Raw genomic sequence first — 13,018 nt, forward strand, 5'->3', positions numbered from 1 at the left:
AGGACACCAGATAAATGGTATATTATCTCACCACATGAGGACCGATAGAGTGGACACCAGATAAATGGTATATTATCTCACCACATGAGGACTGATAGAGAGGACACCAGGACCAGATAAATTGTATATTATCTCACCACATGAGGACCGATAGAGAGGACACCAGATAAATGGTATATTATCTCACCACATGAGGACACCAGACAAATAGTATATTATCTCACCACATGAGGACCGATAGAGAGGACACCAGGTAAATGGTATATTATCTCACCACATGAGGACTGATAGAGAGGAGACCAGGACCAGGATGATGCCAGCGAACAGGGCCAGTAGAATCAACAGACTGCCACCATCTTCCGCTGAGCCTAGAGTAGACAGAAGAGAGAAAACAGTTCTAGAATACATTCTCTTCTCCTGTCCACTGGATCAGACGACACGGCGTACAATGTTCTGTGTTTTGGATTTGTTTTTATTATTATTAGTATATTATTTTCTTAAGCGCCTTTCGGTGTGAAGCTTTACAAATGAAATGTATTATCATTACAAATGATTATTAGAACAGTTAGAGAAGAGTTAGATCTGTTAGGATTTGTGGTAGAAAAATAACAACTGAGGTACAGTACCAGACAAACGTTTGGACACACCTACTCATTCAAAGGTTTTGGAAAAGCATTCCAGGTGAAGCTGGTTGAGAGAATGCCAAGAGTTTGCAAAGCTGTCATCAAGGCAAAGGGTGGCTACTTTGAAGAATCTCAAATTTAAAATATATTTTTATTTGTTTAACACTTTTTATGGTTACTACATGATTCCATATGTGTTCTTTCATAGTTCTGATGTCTTCACCATTATTCTACAATGTAGAACATATTAAAAATAAAGAAAAACCCTTGAATGAGTAGGTGTGTCCAAACTTTTGACTGGTACTGTATATAGAGACTGATGTATATAGAGACTGATGTATATATAGACTGATGTTTAGAGAGACTGATGTATAGAGAGACTGATGTATATAGAGACTGATGTATATAGAGACTGATGTATAGAGAGACTGATGTATATAGACACTGATGTATATAGACACTGATGTATATAGAGAGACTGATGTATATAGAGAGACTGATGTATATAGACACTGATGTATATAGACACTGATGTATATAGAGACTGATGTATATAGAGAGACTGATGTATATAGAGAGACTGATGTATAGAGAGACTGATGTATAGAGAGACTGATGTATAGAGAGACTGATGTATAGAGAGAGAATGATGTGTCTCTTCATTCAGATTTAACTTCCCTCTGGAGGGAAACACATGTAATGCCAGTCAAATAAAGTGTTCACACAAACATGAATATACTGAGGGCTACACACAGACACCCATATGTGGACTGTGGAAGTTGAACCTTTTATTTTCATAGTTGTGTATTGTTCTGTACAATGTTTGAGTGCTGAAATAAAATAACTGTATTTCCACAAGATGGAGGACATCTGGCAACAGCAGATAAAAAAACATCTGGCAGGACAGCAGAGATCTGATACTAAACATTTAATCAAAGCTCTCTCTCTCCTTCGCTCTCTCTCTCCTTCGCTCTCCTTCGCGCACCATCTCTCTCTCCCTCCTTTGCTCTCTCTCCTTTGCTCTCTCTCTCTCCTTCGCTCTCTCTCTCCTTCGCTCTCTCTCTCCTTCTCTCTCTCTCTCTCCTTCTCTCTCTCTCTCCTTCTCTCTCCTTCGCGCTCTCTCTCTCCTTCGCTCTCTCTCCCTCTCTCTCTCCTTCGCGCCCTCTCTCCCTCCTTCGCTCTCTCTCTCCCTCTCTCTCCCTCTCTCTCTCTCCTTCTCTCTCCTTCGCTCTCTCTCCTTCGCTCTCTCTCCCTCTCTCTCTCCTTCGCGCTCTCTCTCCCTCTCTCTCTCCTTCGCTCTCTCTCTCTCTCCTTCTCTCTCCTTCGCGCTCTCTCTCTCCTTCGCTCTCTCTCCCTTCTCTCTCCTTCGTGCTCTCTCTCTCCTTCGCTCTCTCTCTCCTTCGCTCTCTCTCCCTCTCTCTCTCCTTCGCGCTCTCTCTCCCTCTCTCTCTCCTTCGCGCTCTCTCTCCCTCTCTCTCTCCTTCGCTCTCTCTCTCTCTCTCTCCCTCTCTCTCTCTCCTTCGCTCTCTCTCCTTCGCTCTCTCTCCCTCTCTCTCTCCTTCGCGCTCTCTCTCCCTCTCTCTCTCCTTCGCTCTCTCTCCTTCACTCTCTCTCCCTCTCTCTCTCTCTCCTTCGCTCTCCCTCCCTCCCTCTTTCATTCTTCCCCGCTCTGCCAACTCAGCACTCTCTGCCATGGAAAACAGAAAGAGAATCCAGCAGGTAGAAAGAGGAGCAACGACATGCATCACGCTGCCCTGGTTCAGAACCAGGCTATCTGACTAGTGTCCTGTCCAGGGGCTGTACTGAACATCAACCTGCCCTGGCTCAGACAAGACAACAGGAGATAGACTAGTGTCCTGCTACAGCAACGAGAGAGAGACTCCTGCTCTACGGGACGTTCTGGCTCAGATAGGGCGTACTTACTCTCTGACTTGGTGTTGGCTGTAGAGGGGTCTGCGTCCGTGTCGTTGTAGTCGACAGGGAACGTTTCTTCAGTAGGCTCGGCAGTACTACCTGTAGGATTTACAATGACCTGTTAACAACACCTCAGACCAAGTAACTGTAGTGAGAAAGTAGAGTCTACTCAAACACTGTGCTGGGTTTAATAAAGGTCCAGTTGTAGACAGTTCACAATGTCTAAAAACACATCTCCATGCAGCCCAGCAAACCAACACTGCTTCTGTGATAGTTCCCAGAACATTCGTTAGGTTGCAGACAATGTTCTCATAACACAAAAAACTGATAATAGAATGTTTATATAAAACATTCACCTAATGTTGCAAGAACGTTCTCAGAACACATTTAGTCTGTTCTTATTAGGTTCTCAGAATGTTTCATTAAGTTGTGGGAACATTGTGGGGATATTCTGGTGGGAACATTGTGGGAACAGTCTGTTGGGAACATTGTGGGAACAGTCTGGTGGGAACATTGTGGGAACAGTCTGGTGGGAACATTGTGGGAACAGTCTGGTGGGAACATTGTGGGGACAGTCTGGTGGGAACATTGTGGGAACAGTCTGGTGGGAACATTGTGGGGACAGTCTGGTGGGAACAGTCTGGTGGGAACATTGTGGGAACAGTCTGGTGGGAACATTGTGGGAACAGTCTGGTGGGAACATTGTGGGGACAGTCTGGTGGGAACAGTCTGGTGTGAACATTGTGGGGACAGTCTGGTGGGAACATTGTGGGGACAGTCTGGTGGGAACAGTCTGGTGGGAACATTGTGGGAACAGTCTGGTGGGAACATTGTGGGAACAGTCTGGTGGGAACATTGTGGGGACAGTCTGGTGGGAACAGTCTGGTGGGAACATTGTGGGGACAGTCTGGTGGGAACAGTCTGGTGGGAACATTGTGGGGACAGTCTGGTGGGAACAGTCTGGTGGGAACATTGTGGGAACAGTCTGGTGGGAACATTGTGGGGACAGTCTGGTGGGAACAGTCTGGTGTGAACATTGTGGGAACAGTCTGGTGGGAACATTGTGGGGACAGTCTGGTGGGAACATTGTGGGGACAGTTTGGTGGGAACAGTCTGGTGGGAACATCACAAAATATGAACTGTCCTGTTGTGTGGATGATTATACAATCTTTATTTTAGGGTGCAAAAAACATTCACCTGATGTTACAAGAACGTTCCCAGAACACATGTTTTACGTTCTTTAGATATTCCTAAAACATTTATTGGCAGCTTCATTAAATAGTACCCGCAAAACACCAGTCTCAACGTCAACAGTGAAGAGGCGACTCCGGGATGCTGGCCTTCTAGGCAGAGTTGCAAAGAAAAAGCCATATCTCAGACTGGCCAATAAAAAGAAGATATTAAGATGGGCAAAAGAACACAGACACTGGACAAGGGAACTCTGCCTAGAAGGCCAGCATCCCAGAGTCGTCTCTTCACTGTTGACGTTGAGACTGGTGTTTTGCAGGTACTATTTAATGGAGCTGCCAGTTGAGGACTTGTGAGGCGTCTGTTTCTCAAACTAGACACTAATGTACTTGTCCTCTTGCTCAGTTGTGCACCGGAGCCTCCCACTCCTCTTTCTATTCTGGTTAGAGCCAGTTTGCGCTGTTCTGTGAAGGGAGTAGTACACAGCATTGTACGAGATCTTCAGTTTCTCTATATACATCAGTCTCTCTCTATACATCAGTCTATATACATCAGTCTCTCTCTATACATCAGTCTATATACATCAGTCTCTCTCTATACATCAGTCTATATACATCAGTCTCTCTATATACTTCAGTCTCTATATACATCAGTCTCTCTATATACATCAGTGTCTATATACATCAGTCTCTATATACATCAGTCTCTCTATACATCAGTCTCTCTATATACATCAGTCTCTATATACATCAGTCTCTCTATACATCAGTCTCTATATACATCAGTCTCTCTATACATCAGTCTCTATATACATCAGTCTCTCTATAAACCTCTTGCATTTCTCGCATGGAATAGCCTTCATTACAAGAATAGACTGATGAGTTTCAGAAGAAAGTTATTTGTTTCTGGCCATTTTGAGCCTGTAATCGAACCCACACATGTTGATGCTCTGGATTAACTGAGCTGGTCTTGGGTCATTGATAAGTCATTGTTTCAACTCAGCCTTGAAATGTGTGGACAGAATCCAGGAGCCAATATGATTTGCATGGACTCAGTCATTCCTGTAGAGTATCTTCTGTTTCCAGAAGGTGTCAAAGTTATCAATAAAAGTGACTCCAGCAGAGCTACAGTAGTCTTTCAGCCAGATGTGTAATGCCAGCTGTCTGCTGAATCGTTCACACCCAACGATGGAACTGGACCTGAAAGTCTGTTTTTTGGAGTCTTTCAATGCTAAAATCAGTTCTTTAAAATTCATTTTAAGATGTTCCGAGCGAGCTCTCCTGCTGTCGTTTAACCCCATATGGACTACGACAGTGTCAGCTCCCGACATCTGTGGTAGAACAGTAGGAAGCAGCCTTGTGATGTCCTGTACTCGTGCTCCTGGGTAGAACAGTAGGAAGCAGCCTTGTGATGTCCTGTACTCGTGCTCCTGGGTAGAACAGTAGGAAGCAGCCTTGTGATGTCCTGTACTCGTGCTCCTGGGTAGAACAGTAGGAAGCAGCCTTGTGATGTCCTGTACTCGTGCTCCTGGGTAGAACAGTAGGAAGCAGCCTTGTGATGTCCTGTACTCGTGCTCCTGGGTAGAACAGTAGGAAGCAGCCTTGTGATGTCCTGTACTCATGCTCCTGGGTAGAACAGTAGGAAGCAGCCTTGTGATGTCCTGTACTCGTGCTCCTAGGTAGAACAGTCGGGAGTAGCCTTGTGATGTCCTGTACTCGTGCTCCTGGGTAGAACAGTAGGAAGCAGCCTTGTGATGTCCTGTACTCGTGCTCCTGGGTAGAACAGTAGGAAGCAGCCTTGTGATGTCCTGTATTCGTGCTCCTGGGTAGAACAGTAGGAAGCAGCCTTGTGATGTCCTGTACTCGTGCTCCTGGGTAGAACAGTAGGAAGCAGTCTTGTTATGTCCTGTACTTGTGCTCCTGGGTAGAACAGTAGGAAGCAGCCTTGTGATGTCCTGTACTCGTGCTCCTGGGTAGAACAGTAGGAAGCAGCCTTGTGATGTCCTGTACTCGTGCTCCTGGGTAGAACAGTAGGAAGCAGTCTTGTTATGTCCTGTACTCGTGCTCCTGGGTAGAACAGTAGGAAGCAGCCTTGTGATGTCCTGTACTCGTGCTCCTGGGTAGAACAGTAGGAAGCAGCCTTGTGATGTCCTGTACTCGTGCTCCTGGGTAGAACAGTAGGAAGCAGCCTTGTGATGTCCTGTACTCCTGCTCCTGGGTAGAACAGTAGGAAGCAGCCTTGTGATGTCCTGTACTCGTGCTCCTGGGTAGAACAGTAGGAAGCAGTCTTGTGATGTCCTGTACTCGTGCTCCTGGGTAGAACAGTAGGACGCAGCCTTGTGATGTCCTGTACTCGTGCTCCTGGGTAGAACAGTAGGAAGCAGCCTTGTGATGTCCTGTACTTGTGCTCCTGGGTAGAACAGTAGGAAGCAGCCTTGTGATGTCCTGTACTCCTGCTCCTGGGTAGAACAGTAGGAAGCAGCCTTGTGATGTCCTGTCCTCGTGCTCCTGGGTAGAACAGTAGGAAGCAGCCTTGTGATGTCCTGTACTCGTGCTCCTGGGTAGAACAGTAGGAAGCAGCCTTGTGATGTCCTGTACTCGTGCTCCTGGGTAGAACAGTAGGAAGCAGCCTTGTGATGTCCTGTACTCATGCTCCTGGGTAGAACAGTAGGAAGCAGCCTTGTGATGTCCTGTACTCGTGCTCCTGGGTAGAACAGTAGGAAGCAGTCTTGTGATGTCCTGTACTCGTGCTCCTGGGTAGAACAGTAGGAAGCAGCCTTGTGATGTCCTGTACTCGTGCTCCTGGGTAGAACAGTCGGGAGCAGCCTTGTGATGTCCTGTACTCGTGCTCCTGGGTAGAACAGTAGGAAGCAGCCTTGTGATGTCCTGTACTCGTGCTCCTGGGTAGAACAGTAGGAAGCAGCCTTGTGATGTCCTGTATTCGTGCTCCTGGGTAGAACAGTAGGAAGCAGCCTTGTGATGTCCTGTACTCGTGCTCCTGGGTAGAACAGTAGGAAGCAGTCTTGTTATGTACTGTACTCGTGCTCCTGGGTAGAACAGTAGGAAGCAGCCTTGTGATGTCCTGTACTCGTGCTCCTTGGTAGAACAGTAGGAAGCAGCCTTGTGATGTCCTGTACTCGTGCTCCTGGGTAGAACAGTAGGAAGCAGTCTTGTTATGTCCTGTACTCGTGCTCCTGGGTAGCACAGTAGGAAGCAGCCTTGTGATGTCCTGTACTCGTGCTCCTGGGTAGAACAGTAGGAAGCAGTCTTGTTATGTCCTGTACTCGTGCTCCTGGGTAGCACAGTAGGAAGCAGCCTTGTGATGTCCTGTACTCGTGCTCCTTGGTAGAACAGTAGGAAGCAGCCTTGTGATGTCCTGTACTCGTGCTCCTGGGTAGAACAGTAGGAAGCAGTCTTGTTATGTCCTGTACTCGTGCTCCTGGGTAGCACAGTAGGAAGCAGCCTTGTGATGTCCTGTACTCGTGCTCCTTGGTAGAACAGTAGGAAGCAGCCTTGTGATGTCCTGTACTCGTGCTCCTGGGTAGAACAGTAGGAAGCAGTCTTGTTATGTCCTGTACTCGTGCTCCTGGGTAGCACAGTAGGAAGCAGCCTTGTGATGTCCTGTACTCGTGCTCCTGGGTAGCACAGTAGGAAGCAGCCTTGTGATGTCCTGTACTCGTGCTCCTGGGTAGCACAGGGTTTTCGCCTTGGGGACCGAGATGTTTCTCACCATAGAGCTGCCTATGATGACAGCTGGTGATGTTGAATGGGCCGGTCTCTCAGGCAGCCTCACGGTCTGGTGAGGCTGTGAGCTCTGAGGATCTGAACCCGAGGTAGAAGCCACAGGAGAGGGAGACAGAGCCGCCGAGAACGAAGACGCAGGTACCTCCGGATCCGATCTTGAATGGTAAGCCTCCAAGTAAGAAGGCGCCGGAACCTCTGGATCCAGGGCGGCAAAGCCGTTTCTGGTCTATGTCAGACTCAACATCTCCAAGGAGACCCCCGTTGCCAGAGGACGCTTTCTTCGTCTTCTACGACTTCCACGTGACACATCTCCATAGCTGGCTGGTTGGGTCGAGATCAGCTCCGTTCTCCAGGGAAGGGGGAGACCCCTTCGGGGATGGAACCCTGTTGAGCACCGGCAGGATGTGGGGAGCACCGGCAGGATGTGGAGAACACCGGCAGGATGTGGGGAGCACCGGCAGGATGTGGAGAGCCGACACGGCGGTGAAACTTCCACCAGACCAGAGCGACGTCCGACTACTGGGGTGGAAGAAAAACAAAACGTATGCAGGCGTGGATTCCCCAGTAGCTGCTGTAGGTGAGCTACCTGCTTGCTAAGAGGAGCCCCTTCGTCCCTGTAGTCCTCCGCAAGCAAGCAGTTGCTACATTGAAAGTCAGCGCGGTCCACATTGTCCCGGAACAAAGCAAATTAAACACAGTTCCTGCAGCGCTGGAAACATTCAGTAGCGACCTCCATTTGAGGCCGCCGAGCCAGCTAGGCTAGCTGTGCTTCCATGTCTCTCCTCCTATGTGGAATCTGGCAGGATCCCGGGACAAACAGCAGCATTCACGGTAATTTAGCCCAACAGAGTCGCAGGATCCCGGGACAAACAGCAGCATTCACGGTAATTTAGCCCAACAGAGTCGCAGGATCCCGGGACAAACAGCAGCATTCACGGTAATTTAGCCCAACAGAGGCGCAGGATCCAAAATAAAATACAAGTAGATAAAAACACTGTCAGCTTTACAAAAATAATAAACCGAGGTCTCTCGTTCAGCTTTCGGAGTTTCAACAGTGTTCAACAACAAACAAACGTTGCGCTCAGATGACGTCAGTATTAGCTTCGCAGTGAAACACCAGAAGAAGAAACAACATTAGCAGCCTGATGCAATATTAGTTTCACAAACTATTCTGCCTATTAATCATTACTAAACAGTAAAATAGCTTAGCTATCCTAAACGATGGTAGCCTGTATCAAGTTTACCTGACGTTTTGGTATTTGGTATTTACTAGGATCCTCATTAGCCGGCTGCAAAAGCATCAACTACTCTACCTGGGGTCATGAAACATGAAACATGACATAATACATAGTACAGAACATTACTGGTCAAGGACTGATCTACATACATTTCAAATGTCACACATAGTCTACATATCAGTGTCATGTCCACAACGATGGAGCAGCAGACCAAGCAATACGTGAGAGGATTCATTCATTAACAGGTAATAAGGAGATGGATTCTATTACTTGTTTACTTGTTATTGGTGATATTTCCATGTTGGGATAGTTGTTCACTGAATTGCTATCACTAGTTCCTCTACAATGTAAACAAACGTCTCGTGCTTGGTGGAATGCGCTATCAAGTGATACTGCCAGCTAGGCAGCAATCAGCTAGGCCTTTGGATTGGGACACAGCCAAAGTCATTTGGATAGCCAGGCCTGGCAAGGGTGGAGCCACTGGGTAGCAGTACGCAATGTACCCTGGACTGAACAGGCAGAAAAATAGGAGAAAATGTGGTGGACCCTTTGTTAAATTACAAATGTCTCCAGGTATGACTATCGTAAAAAAAATATGATCGCTAACTAGGTTTCCATCCAATTGGTGACAGATTTTCGTGTGAATAGTAAAGAATGTGCATAAAGAATATCCCCACAATGTTCCCACAACTTATTGAAACATTCTGAGAACCTAATAAGAACAGACTGAATGTGTTCTGAGAACGTTCTTGCAACATTAGGTGAATGTTTTATATAAACATTGTATCATCGTCAGCATGACTGGACAGTTTTTATGTTGTAAGAACTTTGTCTGCAACCTAACGAATGTTCTGGGAACTTTCATAGAGACTATTTAGGTTTGCTCACATTCTGGTGAACATTAGGAAAACATTACAAGGATTTTTTTTTTCTATATATACAGTATATGTGATCAAAAACATTATTTTAATGTTTTTGGGATGTTATCCTTCTAATGTTAGATAAAACCCTAACTAGCACTTAATGGGAATCTTAGCTAATGTTCTGGGAATGTTCCAGGTTTGCTGGGAAGGTCCTGATCTAAAGTAGTGCACTATATATGGGGAATAGGGTGCCATTTGGGACACAGTGTATTCTCACCGCTCCATGGACCAGCCTGCAGCAGGGGGCTCCAGTCACTCCACTGGCTGTCTGGGTTGATCTCATCCTGGGCTCTCACCTGCAGCTGGTGGGCGTGGCCTGCTAGGGCATCAGTTATCAACAGGGGGCTGGTCTTAGACTCCACCTGGAGAGGGAAGAGAAGGAGTGGAGAGAGCAGAGAGGGATATAAGGGGAGGGGGTGAGATAGAGATGGAGGGGGAGGGAGAGGTAGTATGATGAATAGGGGAACTAACGGTAGACCAGATGCTGGATCCTACAGGACGGTAGCGGAGGGGGAAGGGGGTGAGATAGAGATGGAGGGGGAGGGGGAGGGCGAGGTAGTATGATGAATAGAGGAACTAACGGTAGAACAGATGCTGGATCCTACAGGAGGGTAGCGGAGCCGGAAGCGGAGGGGGAAGGGGGTGAGATAGAGATGGAGGGGGAGGTAGTATGATGAATAGAGGAACTAACGGTAGAACAGATGCTGGATCCTACAGGAAGGTAGCGGAGCCGGAAGCAGAGGGGGAAGGGGGTGAGATAGAGATGGAGGGGGAGGGGGAGGGAGAGGTAGTATGATGAATAGAGGAACTAACGGTAGACCAGATGCTGGATCCTACAGGACGGTAGCGGAGCCGGAAGCAGAGGGGGAAGGGGGTGAGATAGAGATGGAGGGGGAGGGGGAGGGAGAGGTAGTATGATGAATAGAGGAACTAACGGTAGACCAGATGCTGGATCCTACAGGACGGTAGCGGAGCTGGAAGAGGAGGGGGAAGGGCACAGCGTCGTGGAGCCAGGAAGCAGGGTACGTCCAGTACACCTGGAGCCTCATGGGATATCCTACCATCCCCACTGCTGTTACTGCCTCCGGGGGGTCTGGCTGCACTGTAGACACACACAGAGGGGGGGGGGGGGGGGTGAGGAACCATGCAACCAACACTGGGTAGGTACAGATAGGTAAAGACAGGTACAGACAGACAGGTACAGACAGACAGGTACAGACAGACAGGTACAGACAGACATGTAAAGACAGACAGACAAGCAGACAGCCAGGGAAAGACAGAAAGGTACATATAGGTATTGACAGACGGGTAAAGACAGATAGGTGCAGACAGACAGGTACAGACAGGTAAAGACAGATAGGTGCAGACAGGTACAGACAGACAGGTAAAGACAGACGGGTACAGACAGACAGGTAAAGACATACATGTGCAGACAGGTAAAGACAGACAGCTACAGACAGACAGACACAGACAAACACACAGTGTCCAGATGAGGTAGTGACCTACAGAGCTCATGGAACTTGACCATCAAGATGGTGGTCTGTGACCCCAGAGGGTTGGTCTCTGTGATGTTGATGTTATGGTAGTGTTGCCACATGGTAGGGTCTGTGATGGTGCACTGCTGCTGTGGTGGTGACGACACCACACACATCCTCACCTGGCTCTTATTACCCCTGGAGAGGGAGAGAGAGGGAGAGGTCCTTCACTATCAACACCATTATATCTGTGTACCTACAGCACCATGCTGGTAGGAGAGGAGAGGACGGGAGGCTCACCTGTAAGAGGTGTGGTACTGGGCAGGCAGGAGGGTCTTCACAGACTCCACCCATGAACACAATACCAGGCTGTGATTGGACACACGACAGGAAACATTGAGCAGCCCGGGGGGATCTGAGGAAGAAGAGAGGATAAATTATGATCACATGATCAACAGCACAATATATACAAGCTTTATCTCAGTGTGTGAGGGACTGCAGCTCTCCCCGGGTATCCTTTCTAAGGAATGGTTAAGATTTAGGTCACAGCCTCAGTCTATGAAGGGAGGAGAAGGGAGACTTACGCCCCAGCCTGAGTCTGGTTGTCCTGATGAGTCGTCCCCGGTCGTCATGGCAGCTGTAGTTTCCCTCGGCAGCGCGGTCGGCCTGCAGGAGGACCAGATGACCATCTGATGTCACTCGGTGATGCCATGGTAACATGGAACTCCTGTTCAGACGCCACTTCACTGATGTCCTGCGGAGACATTATGACGTCTGTGGACAATGTAGATGGAGCCCTGCATAGTGAACCTAGCCATCCTAGACCCCCCAGAGCCCTGCATAGTGAACCTAGCCATCCTAGACCCCCCCAGAGCCCTGCATAGTGAACCTAGCCATCCTAGACCCTCCCAGAGCCCTGCATAGTGAACCTAGCCATCCTAGACCCTCCCAGAGCCCTGCATAGTAAACCTAGCCATCCTAGACCCTCCCAGAGCCCTGCATAGAGAACCTAGCCATCCTAGACCCCCCCAGAGCCCTGCATAGTGAACCTAGCCATCCTAGACCCCCCCAGAGCCCTGCATAGTGAACCTAGCCATCCTAGACCCTCCCAGAGCCCTGCATAGTGAACCTAGCCATCCTAGACCCCCCCAGAGCCCTGCATAGAGAACCTAGCCATCCTAGACCCCCCCAGAGCCCTGCATAGTGAACCTAGCCATCCTAGACACCTCCCAGAGCCCTGCATAGTGAACCTAGCCATCCTAGACACCTCCCGGAGCACTGCATAGTGAACCTAGGCATCCTAGACCCTCCCAGAGCCCTGCATAGTGAACCTAGCCATCCTAGACCCCCCCATAGCCCTGCATAGTGAACCTAGCCATCCTAGACCCTCCCAGAGCCCTGCATAGTGAACCTAGCCATCCTAGACCACCCCATAGCCCTGCATAGTGAACCTAGCCATCCTAGACCCTCCCAGAGCCCTGCATAGTGAACCTAGCCATCCTAGACCCCCCCAGAGCCCTGCATAGAGAACCTAGCCATCCTAGACCCCCCCAGAGCCCTGCATAGAGAACCTAGCCATCCTAGACCCCCCCAGAGCCCTGCATAGAGAACCTAGCCATCCTAGACCCCCCCAGAGCCCTGCATAGTGAACCTAGCCATCCTAGACCCCCCCAGAGCCCTGCATAGTGAACCTAGGCATCCTAGACCCCTCCCAGAGCCCTGCATAGTGAACCTAGCCATCCTAGACCCCCCCATAGCCCTGCATAGTGAACCTAGCCATCCTAGACCCTCCCAGAGCCCTGCATAGTGAACCTAGCCATCCTAGACCCCCCAGAGCCCTGCATAGTGTACCTAGCCATCCCAGACCCCCCCCAGAGCCCTGCATAGTGAACCTAGCCATCCTAGACCCCCCCA

The 13,018-nt window shown here is 48.8% G+C and overlaps 1 protein-coding gene across 1 annotated transcript in view; it reads right to left on the minus strand.

Moving 5' to 3' along the window:
- il11ra (interleukin 11 receptor subunit alpha) overlaps positions 1-13,018 on the minus strand; it is a 106,493-nt gene that overhangs the window by 9,977 nt on the left and 83,498 nt on the right. Inside the window, exons 4-10 of the mRNA XM_071342914.1 lie at positions 11,689-11,858; positions 11,405-11,519; positions 11,136-11,302; positions 10,565-10,731; positions 9,847-9,991; positions 2,547-2,636; positions 275-368 (exon numbers count right to left, since the gene is read on the minus strand). Of these exons, the coding sequence (XP_071199015.1) occupies positions 275-368; positions 2,547-2,636; positions 9,847-9,991; positions 10,565-10,731; positions 11,136-11,302; positions 11,405-11,519; positions 11,689-11,858 (948 nt within the window). The remainder of the gene's footprint in view (positions 1-274; positions 369-2,546; positions 2,637-9,846; positions 9,992-10,564; positions 10,732-11,135; positions 11,303-11,404; positions 11,520-11,688; positions 11,859-13,018) is intronic.

The sequence above is a fragment of the Salvelinus alpinus genome, chromosome 1 (genome assembly GCF_045679555.1).
Source record: "Salvelinus alpinus chromosome 1, SLU_Salpinus.1, whole genome shotgun sequence".
Taxonomy (NCBI): domain Eukaryota; kingdom Metazoa; phylum Chordata; class Actinopteri; order Salmoniformes; family Salmonidae; genus Salvelinus; species Salvelinus alpinus.